This window comes from Panthera pardus, unplaced genomic scaffold (genome assembly GCF_024362965.1).
Source record: "Panthera pardus isolate Hobbes unplaced genomic scaffold, ASM2436296v1 HiC_scaffold_21, whole genome shotgun sequence".
NCBI lineage: Eukaryota > Metazoa > Chordata > Mammalia > Carnivora > Felidae > Panthera > Panthera pardus.
Genome location: NW_026526777.1, coordinates 5,470,117 through 5,489,147, shown reverse-complemented (window position 1 = coordinate 5,489,147; position 19,031 = coordinate 5,470,117). Strand labels below are relative to the sequence as shown.

At 61.0% G+C, this 19,031-nt stretch overlaps 1 protein-coding gene across 3 annotated transcripts; it reads left to right on the top strand.

Moving 5' to 3' along the window:
• The first annotated feature begins 1,723 nt into the window (after positions 1 to 1,723).
• NECTIN4 (nectin cell adhesion molecule 4) lies at positions 1,724 to 18,290 on the top strand. 3 transcript variants are annotated; one of them, XM_019433244.2, is made up of 9 exons: positions 1,724 to 2,052; positions 10,341 to 10,700; positions 12,467 to 12,757; positions 13,700 to 13,820; positions 14,710 to 14,858; positions 15,097 to 15,253; positions 15,692 to 15,779; positions 16,166 to 16,240; positions 16,533 to 18,290. In XM_019433244.2, the coding sequence occupies exons 1-9, from the start codon at positions 1,974 to 1,976 to the stop codon at positions 16,755 to 16,757; spliced, it is 1,545 nt and encodes a 514-aa protein (XP_019288789.1). In that variant the 5' UTR covers positions 1,724 to 1,973; the 3' UTR covers positions 16,758 to 18,290. The 3 variants fall into 3 exon arrangements, with proteins under 3 accessions (XP_019288789.1, XP_019288791.1, XP_019288790.1); XM_019433245.2 differs by having other exon boundaries at positions 1,726 to 2,052; positions 15,692 to 15,767; XM_019433246.2 differs by lacking the exon at positions 16,166 to 16,240 and having other exon boundaries at positions 1,725 to 2,052; positions 15,692 to 15,767.
• The last annotated feature ends 741 nt before the right edge of the window (positions 18,291 to 19,031 follow it).

The window sequence follows — 19,031 nt, the reverse complement described above, 5'->3', positions numbered from 1 at the left end:
GGGGTGTCCCCTTCCCTGGCCCTCCCTGACCACCCTTTCCACGCTGACATCCATTCATTCACAAACGTGCGCCAGAAGGGACAGAAGTGTGTCCCGTGCGGGCCTGGGCGACTGCGACAAAGGTTATAAAACAGGCCTGACTTTCCAGGAGCTCACAGACTACAGCTGCCCGTCCTGGCCCCCGGTTTCACACGTTTAACTGAGTCCCTGGCACGCAGCAGGCCCCAATCCATGTTTCTTGAAACCGAAGCTTACATTTAGTCAAGGAGATAAGATGTGCACAAATTATGGGCGCACAGGCTATAATAAAGGGACTAGCAGAGGCTGGGGAAGGACAGAGGAAGATCCATTTTGGGTGGGAGGCGCTGAGAAAGCCCCACGGAAGACGTGGCCTGTGAGGGCAGCTTTGAAAGATGAATAAGATTGTGACAGAGTTGGGGGTGTGGGGTGTGGAGAGCACAGTCTAAGCAAAGTGACCCTCCCTTATTGCTCTCGAACCCTGCTTCCTGCCTCCGGCCAGACAAAAGGGTCCTGCTGCAAATTGTAACCTATATATATATATATATATATTTTTTTTTTTTTCCCTCACGTTTAGCTCAGTACTTTTTTCTTTTTCTTTTTTTTTTTCTTTTTTTTTTTTTAGCCCCAGTCTGACAGTGAGCTTGTGGCTCCTGGTCACTCAGTTTTCAGGGAGTTCAGAGCCTGCCCCCGTCCTCTGGCTATCCCACATTGGCCAGCAAGGTCTTGTGTCATTTGGCGGCTATATTGTTTGCATCCGGAATGGAAACCCGGGGGCTTACAGGTAGGAAAAAACTTACAGGGATACAGGGGCAGAGTATTTGAAATCGAGCTTGACCTTGCAAAGTCCAGACATGTGGTCTTGTCCCATGACCGTGGGATAAGAGGGTAAAATGACCGTGGAGTGTTGGGCTGGTGCACTTTGGGGACTCCTGGCCAGGTGACGAGGAGGCCTTGAAGTGGAGAGAGGATCCAGCGAGGGAGGCCAGGAACCCGCAGGGCTCATTTCTTGGTCAGTCCATCAGCTTCCATATACGGTGGCATTGGGGACGGTGTCACTTAAGCTCCTTCTCGGGAGTCTTGGAACCAGCCCCCTGTCTGAGGATACAGGCGTCTGAGAAAACCGTGTTCCTACCTAAGCTGTGTGTCCTCCAAGGCCGTTCCCCTCCCTGGGCCTCTGTTCTCACCTAAAGCAAGAGGTATATAGGCCAGTCCCATACTTCCCAGTTCTGGCCCTTCTCTGGTTCTCAGCTTCAAAGCCGAGCCCCTGCAGGAGACTGGGGAACTTGGCAAGGCCCCCGGGAGGCAGCGAGGCTGGCTGGGGTGTGGGATGCTTGGGCTCCTTTCCACCCACAAGGGCCTTGCCCCTGTTCCTCCTGGCCTGGTGCCTCCCTCTTTGAGCCACCCTGGGCCTTTTCCTGCCCCGCCCCCCGCACCCTGCCTCTCCCTCCCCAGCCCCTGCCACACTGCCCGGTGAAGCCTGGAGCTGACGATGGGATCCCCCCCCACCCCCCCCACCCCCGCCCCGCCGCCACCACCACCACCGCCGGGTCCTTCCCTCCTGCCCTCCCTCCCTGGCGCCCATTAGCTAGCCCAGGCCGTGGGGGCGGTGGCTGGTACGTCTTCGTGCCAGGCCCAACCCCCGGAGACGCACCTGTTCTGACCTGCTGAGCAGGTTCCCAGGTTTCTGCCGTCGTCGTTGGCCACGGCGTGGGAAGCAGCTCTGGGGGAGCTCGGAGCTCCCGATCACGGCTTTTCGGGGGTAGCCGGAGCTGGGCGGGTAGAGGAGGGCTGGGTCCCCAGCAGAGACCCTGGAGGGATAGGCAGGCGAGGCAGTGCCTGAGGACTCCGTGATTTCCTGCCTTCCGGGTCGCGCCCTACCCAGCTCTAGAGCCGGCTCCCAGGGAGAACTCAGGGGACCGTCAGAAACACTGGGCGGCTCTGCCTTTCCACCGATGCCCCTGTCCCTGGGAGCCAAGATGCGGGGGCCCGTGGCCTTGCTGCTGCTGCTGCTGCTGCTGCTATCGTTTCCAGGTAGGACTTGCCCGAACCATCGGGACCCTTGCTTCTGAGCCCGAGCCAGCACAGACACGCACACGCACGCACGCACACGCACACACGGACACACGCACACCTAAACATTCTCTTCCCTTTGACTCTGGACTGAGCAACCAATCTCTCTCTCCCACCCCCACCCCCCCACCGCCGATGGCGCCCCCAGAAGGGCCAGCCTCACTCTTTCCCTTCGCGCCCTCTTCCAGCCCCAGGCCACAGCCCTGCGTCTGGGGGCCCTGCCCGCCTCTGCCACAGCCTTGCCTCAGCCCGGGGAGCGGACGTGTCGACCCAGTGCAGGTGGGGCAGGGAGGTGGCACAGGTGGGGGACCCTCTCACCCCAGGGTTTCCTGGAGGCTCCTTCGCCTGCTCCCGGGGCTCCAGAAGTGCTGACTGGAGCTGGGCTGACTCAGGGCGGAGCTGGTGTCAGCAGTCATCAGGGTGCAGGAAGCCTGATGCCCAGACCGTGGCCAGGGCCCTTCTGTTCCCTTCTCCTTATGAGGTCCTACAGCACCGGCTTTGGAGCACCTGCTGGGAGACAAGGGGGGGAGCTGGGGCACCTTCCCTCGGGCCCCTCTCTTTCCCTGGAGACACTATTTAATGGGGGCGGTGATGCTTAGATGAGGGGAGGTCTAGGGTAGAGTAGCTTCTAGATAGGGTGTGGTCTCCTTTTGTTTATTCCCTGTCTCCTCATTTTCTCATCTGGATGCCTTCGGTTACTCCTGTCTAATGTGTATGTAGTAGATGTAAATTACAGGAATTGACAATCTCCAGAGTGGGGGACAGAATGCGTGTGTGTGCGTGTGTCTAAGCATGTGTAGGCACAGTGACACCACAGTGGGATTCCCTAGGCTCTTTCCAGAGTAATGAGTAACTGGGGAATCTTTGTCCTGGGAAGACAGAGCCCTGTCTGGATAGGCCCAGGAGCAAGGAAGTGTCATTGTCCAGCGGGGCCCGGCAGGGATTCCTTCTCCCTCCGTCACCAGCTGAAGCTGTCAGGAGCATGAGGCACAGATGGGGGGTGGGGGGGGGGGGGCACTGCTCCTGTCTGATCTTATAGTGGAGGGGGGATGCAAGGGCATCGGCCAGTCTCCAGTCACAGGGTCCTGAGCTCCAGCCCCTCTGCTTTCCACCCCTGCCTTAACTCCCATCTTCCAGACAACCCTCCTCACTTGCTCAGGCCCAGAGGGTGGGGTCTGGTCGCTGGGGCCAGAGAACTCGGCAGCCACTTTTCTGGGGGACCTGGCCACCCTTGAAGAGTGGAGCCACAATGTCTCAGGACATGGAAAGGGTCAGAGAGGCCGCCGCTCTAACTGCCTCATTTTACAGACAGCAAAACTGAGACAAACAGGCAAGCGACGTCTCAAGACGACTCAGTGTTAGCAGCAAGACCAGGGCGAGTGTCCAGGGTCTCCCAGCCTCCAGTCTGTTAAAGGCTAGTAGGTCTGAGTGTGCACGGGGCACAGCCAGGGGACTAAATGCTGGAGATGTGGTGGCAAACGGGACGTGGTCCTGCCTTCTTTTTCCAGGACGTGAGGCTGTTCTTTCTAAGAGAAGCCCAGGGAAGGGGAGAGGAGACCTCCTGCAGTCAGGGCATCACCCCGACCTTGCCCAATGCCCGATGGACAGGTGCCGTGGCTACAGGGGCACCCTAACTCCAGAATTATCCGGGGTAACTGGGGCCCGGTGAGCCGCCCCCCCCCCCATGGCTGCGAGGACCTGCACAGAGCTGGAGGGTGCTCTGAGGCCTGCAGCGCGGGCCCCAGGTTCCCAGCCTGACGACCACATCCACTGCCGCCCCCCTTCTGGCTCCTCTCTGTGGAAGCCCCCAGAAAGCCGGAGGTCTTGCCTCCGAAAGAGCTTTGGGCTGGGAGTCCGGAGGCTTGCGTTGTGGCCCCATTTCTGGTCTCCATTTGCTAGGTGACCTTTGGCAACTAAGAACGTAGACTTCGGCAGCCCACGAGGTGGGACCCCGGGATCTCTATGGGCCTTCCAGCTCTGCAGTCCTGTGGCGGTGTGCCTGTCCAGCCGCTGACCGAAGGGGGGTGCTGGGTGCAGGAAGAGGCGGTCAGTCTGGCTGCGGTGATGGCGGGGGGAAGGGTCCTGGCCCATCTCTCAGTGGGGACCAAGGTAGCTTTATGCCGGATGCTGCCTTCCGCCCCTGCCCTGCTGCAAATCAGTGCCCCCCCACTCCTGGGCCATTAGAGCTCTGAGCCCCAGGGCCCTGCCCCACCCCTGACAGGGAGAGGAGCCCAGGCTTGGGAGGTGCCTGACACCACAGTTCTTTGTCTCTCCTTAATGGGATGAATTTCCGGGTAAGGTCCCCTCCCTACTCCCTCCATCTCCTGTCCTGCAGCCGACCGGCTCAAATCTACAGACACCCCTCCAGTGGGATGCTAGTTTCTAGCTCTTTGTCTGGACCCGATTGTAGGGCCAGAGTGTTGGGAGGGGGGGTTGCCCTGAATTCTGTGCCCTCCAAAGATTAGGATCGGCTTTCTACCTGAGGTTAGTTTCCTAGAAAGGGAGGGGCCCCCATCCCTGCTTTTCTGTTCCTGTTTACAGAGGGGGGCAGGCCCTTTCCTGCAGGACCTACCCTAACCCAGGGAAGCCAGAAAGGGAAGCTAGCTTCCCCACCCAAGGTAGCGGGGACTAGGAGAATCACAAGGGAAGCCCCGTGGCCCCAGTGACCTTGGTCCCACCCGGTGTTTCGCGGGAGCTGGGCTCAGAGGACCCCAGCTACAGAGATGGCGGTGAGGAGTTTGTGGCACAGCGCATGGTCCCAGCTTCTGGAGCATCATCTCAGGACCCTGGAGTCCTCCAGGCTGAGGAGGACAGCCACTGTAGGGAGCTAGGCCTCGGGAGGAGAGACTGCCTGGGCTTTCCGGCCGCCAAAGCTTACTCTAGCACTGACCAAAGGCTAGCAGAGTAGAAGGCTGGGGGTGGGGTGGGGAGCTGAGTCAGGAGGGAAGGGAGGACAGGAGCCTAGGGGCTGAATCTAAAACCGCACGCGAAGGTCAAGTTCAGAACTGGGGCCGGGCCACCAAGCCTCGTAGAGGAGGGCTGTGAAGGAGGTGGTTTGGATCGTCTCTCTCTCTCCCTGGGACGGGGAGCCTCTGGCCCCAGGAACTTTTCCCAGCGTTTTCTGGCCACCCCCTCCTCGCTTGCCTTTGTAACTGGTGTCCTGAGAGCTGGGTTGATTTGGGGTCGGGCAGAGCTGGCCCCCACTTTGGGGGGAGGTGGCTGGCAGGATTTAGGGGTGCGGGGTGGCTAAGATCTCAGGAGTTTGGGAGAAGCTGAATTCTGGGTCTCCCACCCACAGTGTGGCTGTTGTCGTGACTCAGCCGGGCTCAGACTCTGGCTCCGGGGGGGTTTAGGGGACTTATCTGTGCTGGGAGCTGTGTCTGGGCCAGAGCCGGGCTGCCTCAAGGCCTGTCCTCCCCCCATTGTTCTCAGCTGCCTTTGTGATTGGTGTGGCCCCCCTCCCCAGACACTAATCTGTGGGTGGGCACTTTGCCCGGGTTGGGAAGCTGTCACTAAGCTGGGGGGCTTAGGACGATGGGGGCCAAGTGAGGGACGTGGATGAAGGCAGACGGAGAGTCTCCTGGTTTTCCAGGCTCCTTAGCACCTCCAAGGCCAAGGTTATGGGAGGAAGGGTGGAAGAAAAAAGGGCTTGCCGGGTGGTTGATGTCACCTGTCTTGAATGGGGGGCTTCAGGGCTCCTCCCAGGTTCTTTCTTACCCCAAACACTCCCACCCATTCCAGCTCAGTCTGGTAGAGGCTGCCACTGTGGGGCGAGGGGAGGCAAGAGTTAACAAAGGAGCCTGAGCCCCTGGACCGCTTGGACCCCTCCCCCTAGCCCTAAGCAGGAGTCCCCCCCCCCCCCCGCCCCCTCCCTTCCCACCAAACCCACACCAGACAACCCTCACCCCAGGCCCGGAGCTAGAGGAGCTAGAGCTGGTTTTTCTGGTGGTGGCAGCAGCAGAGACCTGACAGAGATTCCCAGGGAGAGGCCTCCTGGGGGGCCGAGGGAGGTGGTTGGGGGGTCGGGGGAGGGGGGGGAGTCCTTCTAGCAGGAGCCTGAGGAGCCAGGGGAGGGTGAGCCTCTGTTTTGCTCTGCTGAGGAGTCCTTGACGGCAGTTTCCCATCACCTGGAGGGACAGTGACCTCATCTCTGGGTACCTCCGCCTGAGATGAATCTGCCCTCAAGTCTGGGGTGAGGTGGGGAGGGGTGCCTGGCTCGGCTCCAGACCGAAGAGGGCCGCAGAGGCGAAGGGGCAGAGCCAACCCACCACTGACCACGGGCAGCTAAGACAGACAGACACGTGGAAGCCAGGAGGGACCAGCATCAAAACATTTACCCTGTGTTCAGAATTCCGCGGGACGGGAGCGCGCACGCTTGCACACAGACCACTCCGTGGCTCTTGTCTCTGGAGGCAGGCGAGCACAGACACCTTCCTAACAATAACACGTGAGCGCTTAGAAGTGCAAAACACCCCCAAGTTCAGTAAGGAGTCGGCCTCACTTACACCCCGCCAGGCCCTCTCCCAAAGTGATCAGACATTCACACGCAAAAGACTCATGCACAGACTCGTCGCCAGGACCCCTAGATGCAGGGGATACCGAGGGAGAAAGGCCCCTCACAGAGGAAAGCCTCCTTGCCCAACGACGCTGTTATCTGCAGCTGCTAGCCTCAGTTTCCCCTCCTGAGATCAGAGGCCAGGCCCCCCACACAGAGGAAAGCTGGGACCCAGAGAGCCAACCCAGACCAGGAATGGAGGGCCTGTCTGGGAGCGGGCGGGGTACACAGAGGGCAGGGCCCCAAAGAGGCCCGTGGGGGCCTGGCCAGGGGTGGGGGAGGCCGAGGGCAGGGATCCCGTCTGGCCAGTTGGGCCTGTTCTTTCCTTGCGCAAGGTGATGGCTGGTGGCGGCTGTGGCTGGGCCTGCTGCTCTGTGGCGGCATCTGAATCACCAGGGCTCCTGACCAGCGTCCTGTGCTCCCGGGAGGAGGGGTGGGGACGGTCAGAGGGAGGAGTGCCCAGCCAGCAGAGTCCACCAGCCTCGGCGAACAGTTCGCAGCAGAAGGGTCCGTGGGCTTGGCCCGGCCTGGCAACTACATGCCCGCAGGGTGACCTCACCAGGCGGGCGGCGTGTCTCCTTCGCTCTGGTGACATCATCATGCTGACGCCAGGCGGGCACTGGGTGGGGGAGAGAGGGAGGAGGCAGCGCCGGCCTGCCCTGGCCTGGGAGTCTGGGCTTCTGGGTCCAGTTTAGTCCAGGATGGGGATTCTAGAGCCCAAGTTCTCTCCTCCTTCTGTCGCAGCCCCTGTGTGTGTGTGTGTGTGTATGAAGTGTGAGGGGCTGTTGCCCGAAGCTGTGATGCTCCTGGTGAATAGGGGACTTAGGACAATGGGGGGCTGTGGGAGAGGTCCTGAAGGGGCTCTCCTGTTTTATTGGGTTCTTCATTCTGCGAAGCGTGGGCTTGTTGCTCGGCGGTGGGGATCTTGGACTTACGGGGAGGGACGCAGAGGACCGCGACGCGGGCATATGGTTTGTTGTGCCCTAAGGGAGACATATGTTGGGGAAAATGTGGGCGATGGGTTGTGGAGAGGGGCCGGATGGTTGGCAAGCATAGGGATAGGGATGGGAAATACGCCATCCGACGGTGTCCCGTAGAAGGGTCTGAGTGTCCCAGCGGAGCAGGGCTTGTGACCCCTGTGCCTGCGGAAACCAGTGCTTGAAGCAGAGGATGTGCTGGGGCTGAGCCCCCATCTCCAGCCCACCTCCAGCCCTTCCTTGGCAGCCCTGCTCCCTGCCAAGGAAGGGTGCGGGTGGTGAGCCGGACTCCCAGGCCGGGCTGGGTGGGACCCACACCAGCTTAGGCAGGTCAGGGCCCCGGTATCTGGCCCTGCAGGTCTGTCCCGTCCCGTTTGGGTCCTCCCAGCTCCTGACAGCACCCTCCCTCCCTCCGCCCCGGCTCACAGGGTCATGGGACCCCCTTCCTCTGGCCTATGCTCAGCCTCCCCGGAGCCCTCTGGTCCATCCGAGTGGACCACTTCCTCCCTCCATAACTGCCCCATCCAGCCCCGGCCTTCTCCCTGTGAGCGGTCAGAGCTGTTCCCTCTGGCATCGAACCCAGGTAGCCAGCCCAGCCTGCCTCCACCCCGGGCTGCCATGCCAACCCCCTCCCTGTCTGCCCAGCCCAGCCCAAGGTTCATTCCTGCTCGCTCTACCTTTTCCTTCTTCTCCCTGTCTCTCTCTCTCTCTCATTCATTCATTCATTCCATAAACATTCATCGAGGTCCCCTTATGTGCCAAGAAGGCAGACCACCTGCCACTGAGCCCTAAGTCAGAAAACCGTGTTTCCCTATGTGATGTGAGACCCAGCTTCTTCTCTTGGGCAGCTCCGTCCGGCGGGAGAGGCAGACGGGAAGCGCCCAAATGCAATCCAGGGGGGATACAGTACGGTGGCGAGGTCAGAGCAGGGCGCTAGGGCAGGACGGAGCGAGGGCCCCTCATTCTGCCTGAGGTGGGGGTGGGGTGGCGGAGGAAGCGTTGTCTAAGCGGAGTCTAAGGCTGAGTAGGAGTCATCCCTCCAGACACCGGGAGGAGCACCTCCCGGGAGGGGCCCGGGTGAGCCAGGCATGTGTGGCCAGAGGCAGGGGCTGCGCACTGCGGGGCGTTGCTGGATATACATCCCAAGGCAGAGAGCTCTTGGCTTCCCAGAGAGAACCCTCCCTCTGCCCCCAGCCCTGCGTTTCACATGCCTTATTCCACGAATTTATTTATTCCTCCTGGACCATGAGTTTCCCCAGGCCCCGCCCCCCCCTCTACGTCACTCATCCTGGAACCGGTAGGAGTTGTCTTTGTCCGGCCTCTCTTTTCTCTCTTTCTCTCTCTGGTCAGTGATCAAATCCTGCTGAGGGTCCTCCAGGACTGTCCCCTCCTCCCTGTCCCACAGCATGAAGGGTTCCTAGAGAGTCTCGGGGCTTCAGTCTCCCTGCTTTCCAGCCAGAGGGCACACAGCCACTGGCCTCTTGCCGCAGTGATGGCTCCCCATGAGTTCCTTCCCCTGGTGTGCAAGGCCCAAGCACGCATATCTGTCCTGCTGGATGCACACCGCCTGCCTTAGGTGCATCCTTTCCGCCCTGCTTCCTGAGCCAGCCAGCCTCTCCACCCCTCTGGGTCCCTCACCTGGAATCCCTTTCCGGGGTCTCCCCCTCCTGGTCCTACCCAGCTCATGCACGAGGCCCTCCCGCAGGACGCGGGTCCACGGTGACTGTCCCATCCCCCAAGTGGCCTGCAACACACCCCTGAGCACTAAATCAGAGACCGTCACGCCTTTCCATACACGTCCACAAAATGTGTCTCCAGACCTCAGGTTCCATGAGGACAAGACAGGAAAGGGATCCTTCTTTGAAAACAAGGTGACCTGATAGATGCCCCTGGGTGCTGCGTGCTGTCCTTGTCGATGCACAGAACGCTCGCCCTTCCCCGCTGGTCCCCGTCTCTGCCCCTCTGATTCCGGCTCGCTCGCCACCGTTCTGACCCTGTCGCTGGGTGTCTGCCCTGACCTCATCTCTCTGGGCTTCTGACCTGGGGCCTTTCTGTCTTCAGTGACTTGTCATTCCTGTCTCTGAGCCTCCGTTGCGGCCATTCCTCCCACAGAGAAGGCCTGCTCTCTGGGAATCCAGATCGGTCATCTTGAAGCCATGAAAAGAATGTTCCGAAGGGCCCCTTTCGCCCCCTACGTGCCCCATCCCAGCCGCCAGCTGCCTTCCATCCCTGCCTCGTCTCCCGGCCACACTTCCTGAAAGCGTTCACTTTCCCCCCCGCCCCCGCCCCCTCCTTGGTGGGTTGAACCTTCTGTGAAGGTTTGCCCAGGGCTTCCCCGGTCTCTACGCCCAAAACCCATTTTCGTGAGAGGACTGGGAACTCCCTGAGGGCGGAGGCTGCCTCTCTCCAGCTGCAGCCTCCACACTCCTGGGCTGAGAGAGGGTGTGGTTCTCCCACCCGGTGTCCCCGTGGCCTTAGGCAAGTCACTTCCTCTCTCTGGGCCTCAGTTTCCTCATCTGTCAAATGGCGATAATAACGCCCACCTCGGGAATGCTGTGTGGATCTAATGAGGTAATGGACTGAACGCGCTTGGCAAGCAGAAAGTGCTCCAGGAGTTCCGGTGGCCTCCTCGCCCCCGGGCGTCTGCATGAGGAAGTGCTCCCCCCGGGGTTCCCGCCGCGCCCCTAATCTAGGCTGCTCCTGTCTGCCCCCTGCAGGCCGCTGCCGGGCGGGCGAGCTGGAGACCTCGGACCCGGTGACCGTGGTGCTGGGCCAGGACGCCAAGCTGCCCTGCTTCTACCGAGGGGAGCCCGGCGAGCAGGTGGGGCAGGTGGCGTGGGCTCGGGTGGACGCGGGCGAGGGCGCCCGGGAGCTCGCGCTGCTGCACTCCAAGTACGGGCTGCACGTGAGCGCGGCCTACGAGGGCCGCGTGGAGCAGCCGCCGCCTCCACGCAGCCCCCTGGACGGCGCCGTGCTCCTGCGCAACGCGGTGCAGGCCGACGAGGGCGAGTACGAGTGTCGCGTCAGCACCTTCCCCGCAGGCAGCTTCCAGACGCGGCTGCGGCTCCGCGTGCTGGGTAAGTGGGGTGCCGGGCGCACGGGGCCACCAGGCCCTCGCCCGCGGCTTCGCAGGCGAGAGCGGGGGTGGGGGGCGCCGAGAGGCGTGGGGCAGCGGGCGAGCGGGAGTAAGAGGTGGGGTCCCGTAGGGGTGAGGGAGCCCGGCGCAGCCCATCCTCCCACCCAATCCAGAAATTCCCTCCGAGTGACCTCAGCAGCTTGCCACGCACACAGCGGTCAGCCTGGGGGAAGAGTCCACGTAATAGAACATTCTTCTGTTGACTTGCACCACCCTCCCTGGTCGCTGTCGCCCTCCGAAGCAAGGTGGCACAGGCTCATTCTCTCCTCTGCCCGCGAGCCTTTCGAAGAGCTGAGGACCTTTGCCATTCCCCACGCCCACCCCAGCCCCCAGTCTCCTCTTCCGGAAGTTACACTTACTAGTTCCCGCAGTGGTTCTACCAAAGGCACTGCTTCGCAGCCTCCCTGGCCATCGACGATTTTAAAATGTGGGGCTGAGATATGAACCACGGGGACCCAGCCCCCAACGGGCGTGGCTGTGCCTGACCAGTGGGGCTCATACCTTTCCTGGTCTGGACCTTCAGTGAATGTGGCTGGAGATCACAATCACCTTTTATTTTACCTTATTTTATTTTTAAGTTTATTTGTTTATTTTGAGAGAGAGAGAGAGAGCGAGCGAGCGCCTGCACCTGCCTGGGAGGGGCAGAGAGAGGAGACAGAGAGTCCCAAGCAAGCAGGCTCTGCACCGTCAGGGTAGAGCCTGATGCGGGGCTCGATCTCAGACCGTGAGATCATGACCTGAGAGCCAAAGTCAAGAGGCAGACGCTCAACCAACTCAGACACACAGGCACCGCTCACCATCACCTTTCTTTTTTTTTTTAATTTTTTTTTTTTAACGTTTTATTTATTTTTGAGACAGGGAGAGACAGAGCATGAACGGGGGAGGGTCAGAGAGAGAGGGAGACACAGAATCTGAAACAGGATCCAGGTTCTGAGCAGTCAGCACAGAGCCCGACGCGGGGCTCGAACTCACGGACAGTGAGATCGTGACCTGAGCCCAAGTCAGACGCTTAACCAACTGAGCCACCCAGGCGCCCCCACCTTTCTTTTAAACCACCATTTTGCGCTGTGGGCTCTTGTGGTCGATGGATGCCCTAGACCTATGGTCTACTTAAGGCTTTTGCATTTTGTGCTTGAGCTGTTCATGTCAAGAAGATAGAAATAAAGAACCTTCTTCAGTTTCCCTTGATCTGCGTGGAACTTAGTAACACTAGCCTTGGGGGTGAAAATCCTGAGTGTGAATCTGGGCCCCATCCTCCAACAGCTGACCATCTGGGACAAATCCTCTCACCTCCCCAACGCGCTGGTGTCCTGACTTGTAGAACAGGGGTAGGGATGCCCACCTCGCTGGCCCGCCGGCAGGATTAATGAGACAACATCGATCGAGTGTTTAGCACGATACCCGGCACATAATAAGTGCTCACTAAGTGCTGGCTATTATTATTAGCACAGAGATGTTATCTGGTCAGCTTTTTATTTACTTCATCATTTTTTATTAAAAAATGATCCCTGCTCATTGTAAAAAAAATTTTAAAAATCAAAACAATGGAGAAAGCTGAAAGCCTACCACTCATCTGGTGGTGTCCACGTTGGTGAGATAAGACAACGAACAGGGCCTGGAAATGTTTCCCTGCAAGACCGAGCTGGGACGGGCCAGGGCCTCCGGACGGGTGTGCAGACCGTGACCCCTGCCTCCTCCCCCCTGCAGTGCCTCCCCTGCCCTCACTGAACCCTGGTCCGGCGCTAGAAGAAGGCCAGGGCCTGACGCTGGCAGCCTCCTGCACGGCAGAGGGCAGCCCAGCCCCCAGCGTGACCTGGGACACAGAGGTCAAGGGCACGGCGACCAGCCGCTCCTTCAAGCACTCCCGCTCAGCTGCTGTCACTTCGGAGTTCCACCTGGTGCCCAGCCGCAGCATGAATGGGCAGCCACTCACCTGCGTGGTGTCCCATCCTGGCCTGCTGCAGGACCAAAGGATCACCCACATCCTCCAAGTGGCCTGTGAGTACTTGAACCTTGGGTAGAGACTCACCAGTCTGGCCAGGCTGGATCGTGAAAGGCGGCCTCGTGTGGCCGGGAGACCCCTAGTGCAAAGGTCGAAGACCAGGAGGCCGTCCCGGATGACCTTGACAGATCACTCAGACCTCTCTGGCCTTTGGTGTCCCGTTTACAAAGGGGGTTGTCCTACGCCACAGGGTTGTGGGGAGAATCCGGTACAAACACAGACTTGATAGCACTGTGTGACGCACACGAAGAGAGACAGCTTCGGGCCCCACAGCTTGACCCTGGTTCTGGTCGGACAGGCCCTCTTTCTGCCGTGCACCGGCTGTTAGTCAATCTTGTCCGTCTTCATTTTCCTCCGCAGCAGGAGTATAATTATACGAACTTTACAGGGCTCCGATGGGAATTAGAAACCACGAACGCAAAGCATCTCACACGACGCTGAGTGCTTGAATGGTCCTCAGTCCGCAGCAGATACCGTTTTCCCAGCACTAAGCTCAGAGCCTCTCCGGGCACAGGGCTGTTTTCTATTCATACGAACCCAGCATTTGGCACAAAGTAGGCCCTCGGCAAATGTTTGTCAAGGAAATGTAGAGAGAAGTAGGATGCTTACGTCTTTGGAGAATCAGGGAGCATTGACGGAACACCTGTTCCGCGACCAGCACTGTGCCGGAGGGACCACAGGGGATTCCGAAAAAGCGTGACTCTTTGCTGAGGGACTTCTAGGCTCGTTGCCCGGACAAACCACAGTGGGCTCTGAGCTCAGAGCTCCACACGGGAGCCGGGGGGCCAGGACCCGGCGGCCAGGCTGGGCTGGGCTGGGTTTGGAAGCAGATGAGAAGGACAGAGAAGGGCAGGGTGGGGCCCGAGCAGGGGGCTCCTGGAGGAGCAGATGATGGAAAGCCTCATTCCCCTTCTTCCTCCTCCCTCCTCCCACTCCAGTCCTCACCGAGGCCTCTGTGAGGGGCCTCGAAGACCAAAAGCTGTGGCAGGTGGGCAGAGAAGGGGCTACCCTCAAGTGCCTGAGCGAGGGATACCCTTCTCCCTCGTACAACTGGACACGGTAAGGGCCTGGCCCCGGGGGGAGGGCCTCGCTTGCGGCCAGGGTCCTTCCCTCGCAGGGCTGCCGTGTCCTCATTAGGGGCTGGGACGGTATATTCTGGACCCCGGATAAAGTGGGGCACGTGTTCAGGCCCACTCAAGAATACGTGTGGTCACCAAATATCACGATGGGCTTGCAGCCGGGGGCCCACGATGCACGCGGTCGTTGGGAGGGAACAAGCTAGTAAGTCCTTGGCTTTTCCCCCTAACTCTTCAATCGCGAGACATAGCGCAAGATTTAAATATTAATGTTTTATATGTTTACGTGAGTACCTGAGGCGGAGAGGACAAAAAGGCACTGCTGTGATCTTGTAAGACCCTTGGAAGCACCTTAGAAGTGCCAGCCGCCCGCCTCTGCCGGTTCCTTGGCTTTTTCCCGGGTCTCAGGTGTCCAGGGGGTTGGGGAGGGGTCAGGTGCACACGTGTGTGAGCCCCCGACAGGCACATTCTCACACGTGAGCGGATGAACCGTGCGTGTGGCCTCGTGCGTGCCCCGGGCTCCGTTCAGGTCCCCTGCCGCGCAATGTCGTGGGTGTTGGGGCCTGCGGTCACACTCTCCCAGTCCGTCTGAGCCCAGAGAGGGACGGGGTGTCCTGCGGTGTGGACCTCATACCGTGTCTCCCTGGTACCCAGTGCCGGGTGACGTGTGTGTGTGTGTGTGTGGGGGGGGGTGCCCGGGTCAGCCTGGGCGGCAGGGAGCAGGGGCCTCTGCCCAGACCTGCCCGGGGGAGGGAGGGGCACCGTGGGAACAGCCAGCGGCTCGGGTGACGTCACGGGGGCGGGAGGGGAGAGCTGCCCGGGCACGTTGGGTGGGGGCAGCCTCGGGCCGCCGCAGCCTCCCTGTCGTCCAGGTTGGATGGGCCTCTGCCCAGCGGGGTGCGAGCGGAAGGGGACACTCTGGGCTTTCCTCCGCTGACCCCCGAGCACAGCGGCATCTACGTGTGCCACGTCAGCAATGAGCTCTCTTCGAGGGATTCCCGGGTCACTGTGGACATCCTTGGTGAGCACCGGGGCAGACACGGGGGGGGGGGGCCCGGCCGAGAGCCCAGAGGGGCAACGGTGACAGACAGAGAGGGTGAGCTGGGGGCGGAGGCGGGGGGGGGGGCTGGACCGCGTGTATTTTGCAGAAGGTCAGGCTGAGGGGGTGGTTTGGGGGGTGTGTTGGGAGGACACGGGGGCAGGGTTGGGGAGGGCGGGGGTGTGGGCAGCCCCCCCAGACCGAGGCCTGTCTCCCGCAGACCCGCAGGAGGCCCCCGGGAAGCAGGTGAACCTGGTGTCGGCCTCAGTGGTGGTGGTGGGCGTGATCGCCGCGCTCTTGTTCCTCCTGCTGGTGGTGGTGGTCGTGCTCATGTCCCGGTACCATCGGCGCAAGGCTCAGCAGATGACCCAGAAATAGTGAGTCATGGCTGCTGGGGGGGGGGCGGAGCTAAGCTGGGGGCAAAGCCGGCGGGGCCGAGCGGGAGGTGGGGGCCGGCACCCAGGAGAGAGGGGAGAGAGGGGAGAGAGGGGAGGTGGGCGGGGGGGGGGGGTGGTGCTGATGGCTGGGGAGCTCATGGACCGGAGCTGGGCAGGGTCCTTCGGGGAGCCAGGGGGGCTGGGGCCACAGCTGAGTTGGGGGGGGAGGCCCAGATCCACGTGCCCGGGTATCCCCAAGCACACACACCCTAGCGGGGCTCACGCTCGCTCTGCAGCCACTCACTCACACTGGGAGGCGGGGGGGGGGGGACAGCACAGCCCCCACACCCTCCAGCCCCGGCTCACATAGGCTCTTGGCCTGCCCACCTTGGGAGCCACCAGTACCCTCAGCTCCTAACAAGGGCGTGTCTTTCCCAGTGAGGAGGAGCTGACCCTGACCCGGGAGAACTCCATCCGGAGGCTGCACTCCCATCACTCGGACCCCAGGAGCCAGGTGTGTGCCAAGGTCGGGTGCATCTGGGAGCGGGATGGGGGAGGGGAAGGGTGGGGAAGAGAGGTGGGGGGAAGGGGGGCTCGGGGGGCCCTTCTGCAGACGAGGAGGACAGACAGCCCTCGGCCAGGTCTGGCCACTGACTCGCGGCCTGGGCTGGGGGTAGGGCTGTTTTGGGGTCCACTCTGGGTCCACCTGGCCCCCCTTTAGCACTGGCCCCCGGGGCTGCTCGGGGAAGCCGCCGTCAGCCCTGGCTCCAGGGTGGGGCTGGGTGGGGGGGCGAGGACGGGCGTCAGGGAGAGCAGACAGGCAGACAGGTGGACAGGTCGGGTGGGGGGAGAGGTGATGACGGAGGAGGCTGAGCCCTGTTCTGACTCCTCCCCCATGTCCGGGCCCCACAGCCGGAGGAGAGTGTAGGGCTGAGAGCCGAGGGCCACCCCGATAGTCTCAAGGACAACAGTAGCTGCTCTGTGATGGTGAGGCCCCCCGGCCCCACCGGCGTCCCCACCACTGTCCTCAGGCCCCTCTCCTGCTCGGGGATGTGGCGCGCCAGCCGCCCCTCACCAGACCCTCTGTCTCGGGCCCGGCACCTCGGCTGTGCCTTTGTTCACCTGTGGCTCTCCTTCCCCCCCCCTCTGCGCCTGACGCTCATTCCTGGCCCCCGTGTCTGAGCCCCTGACCTCTGACCCTACGGCTCCCCACCCGGCCCCCCTCCCGTCTGGCTCCCCTGCCTCGGTTCCTGACTTGCCCTCTGCCCTTGGCGTCCAGAGCGAAGAGCCGGAGGGCCGTAGTTACTCGACGCTGACCACGGTGAGGGAGATTGAAACCCAGACTGAACTGCTGTCTCCAGGCTCCGGGCGGGCAGAGGAGGAGGAAGATCGGGACGAAGGCATCAAACAGGCCATGAACCATTTCGTCCAAGAGAACGGGACCCTGCGGGCCAAACCCACAGGCAATGGCATCTACATCAATGGGCGGGGGCATCTGGTCTGACCCAGGCCTGCCTCCGTCCCCTAAGCCTGGCTCCTTCTGCTGACCTGGGGATTTCTGTTCGGGGAGAGGGGGCTCTCTAAACACCCTATTTCTTCAGGAAGATGCTCCCCATCCCGACTGCTCGACCTTTTCCTCCAGCCCCTCTGTTCGACAAAGGGGGGGCTCTGCTGGTTGAGTCCTTCCCTGTGTGTGTGTGTGTGTGTGTGCGCGCACAGATCACCGTGTGCATGTGTGAGCGTTCGCTGACCTTGTGCCTGTGCGGGGGTGATGTGCCCGTGCTTCATGTCAGCCTCCAAGTGAACTGTGGTGGGTTTGCTGGCGTGTCGTGTGGCTGCGTGACCTCTATCTGTAAGCGCAGGTTATCTCCTCGGACCCCAGAGCAGTATTAATGACGCAGAGGTTGGAGGCGAGAGGTGGAGACGGTGGGCCAGACGCAGGTGCACAGGCCAGAGCTGGATTCTGGCCTCCTCTGAGCTGGGGAGCTGGGCTCCCTCCACTTGAAAGCCAGCGGGGGCAAGTGTGAAGGCCAGCTCAGGGGCCTGCCAGGCTAACCCTGTTCGGGAAGAAGCCCCTGGCCCTCTGGTGGCCTCTGGTGGCCTCTGGGCCCTGCTGCACCTGCCTATTTTCTATAAATAGACCCGCTGGGGGAGTTTCTGTAGGGAATACTGCTCCGAATACTGTAATAAGAGACACAAAAATTTGAATTTCTTTCAAATTGTCTTTGAAAGAAAATTTGCGCTGCCTCTGGATGTTGGTTACTGCTTGGACTGCTTGGAGTATGACTAGCCGACAACCCTGGGAGTCAGCCACTGGTCAGCCACCCCCCTCCCGGGAGACCAAGAGACTGTGCTCAGACCCCAGCAGGGGGCCAACGCCCATGGTTCTGAAAGGTGTTCCTGCTAAGACACTTTAATTTAGGCAGCCTCTTGGGAGGGAGCCTGGAGTTGTGGAGTCTGAGTCAACGGTGTGAGCCCCTGGGTCAGGGGCTGCAGGAGGACAGGGTGGGGTCCCTGGCCCTAGAGGCTCCCCGGTCCCTTCCCTACCGCGTCTTTTTTCTTAGTTGTGTCCCCAGTTGTTTGTGGTCCCTTGGGGGGGAGGTGCGGGGACTGGGTGACAAGGGCTCCTGGTTCGGAGTTGGTGTAAGGGAGAAAGGGTCGTGATTACGGACCAGGGCAGAGGGGGGTCAGGTGGGGCAAAGCTGCCGCTGGAGGCAAGAATGTCTCCTTTCCCCCAGGGGCCTCCGGGCCACTAGCCTGGGGCTCTTTTGGCAGTTTTGGGGGGGGGGTGCTGGGGTTAGATACGGTCCACCGTTGCCTTGCCCACCCGAAACACACTCAGCCAGAATGCCTAGATTTTGTACCCAAGCCCCACTTGGCCCGAAAACAGCTGGATTTCACCCCCTGCTCCCTGGCCAGCTCAGGACTTTGGATGTGGAGCCCAAAGATCTGGGGTCCTAGTGTGTACATTTTGTGTAAATATGTGCATATTTGTATATAAAATGATATTCTGTTTTTAAATAAACAGATAAAAGCTGTTCTGCCTGGTTCCTGTCTTGCCCCTGAGCTGTGTAAGCCTTGAACAACTCGATTTTCCCTCTGCATCGTCCTCCCTGCGGCCCCGAGTAGGGCAGGAGGAGAGAGCATGTCTGTGGCTGGGAGGTAAAGGGGAAAGACGTGTCCCCGCCAGACCCTCTGCCGTCTCCGAGTCCCCGGGTCCTTCTGGGACAGCCGGCGCCCTTGTGCGCCCTGTTGTCAATCCTGTGTCGTGCCCCAGCGTCACCAAAATGGGCCTGGGAGGCAGAATGCTGTGCACGCTCTTTCCAGACAAAGAAGCTGGCCCTCCAGTGAGTTCCGTGGAAAGAGCTGGAAGGATTAGAGATCACCTAGTTCACCCCCTTCCTTGTCACATGTGTGGAAACAGGCTCAGCGAGGTAATGTGACTCGTCACAGGCCCGCCAGGGGCCCAGCCTGGCATCCACCTGGGGGCTCCGCACGGCCCTGTGCCACCTCGCTCTCAGGCCGGCCCCCTGTCTCCGCCTCGGAACCCCGAATTCTGATCTCCGAGGGTGTCAGCCACCTGCTCACGCCCCAGGAGCCGCCACCCCACCCCGGGGCTCTGACATCACCTCCCCTTGACCAATGAGCGAAGTCCCAGCGCTGGGTTGAGGATGTGAATGTCGGCTGCCTCCCCCACCCCAGGCCCTGTGGTTGCAAAGATGCTCTAACAGGAAGCGGGTTTGAGGAGCCACACGGCTTCCTGCTCCCCCAGGGCTGA

Coding starts and splice junctions, on each gene's coding strand:
- NECTIN4 (XM_019433244.2), top strand. CDS start 1,974: ATGCCCCTGTCCCTGGGAGCCAAGATGCGGGGGCCCGTGGCCTTGCTG. Junction 10,701..12,466: donor GCTGCGGCTCCGCGTGCTGG/GTAAGTGGGGTG, acceptor TCCCCCCTGCAG/TGCCTCCCCTGCCCTCACTG. Junction 14,859..15,096: donor GGTCACTGTGGACATCCTTG/GTGAGCACCGGG, acceptor TGTCTCCCGCAG/ACCCGCAGGAGGCCCCCGGG.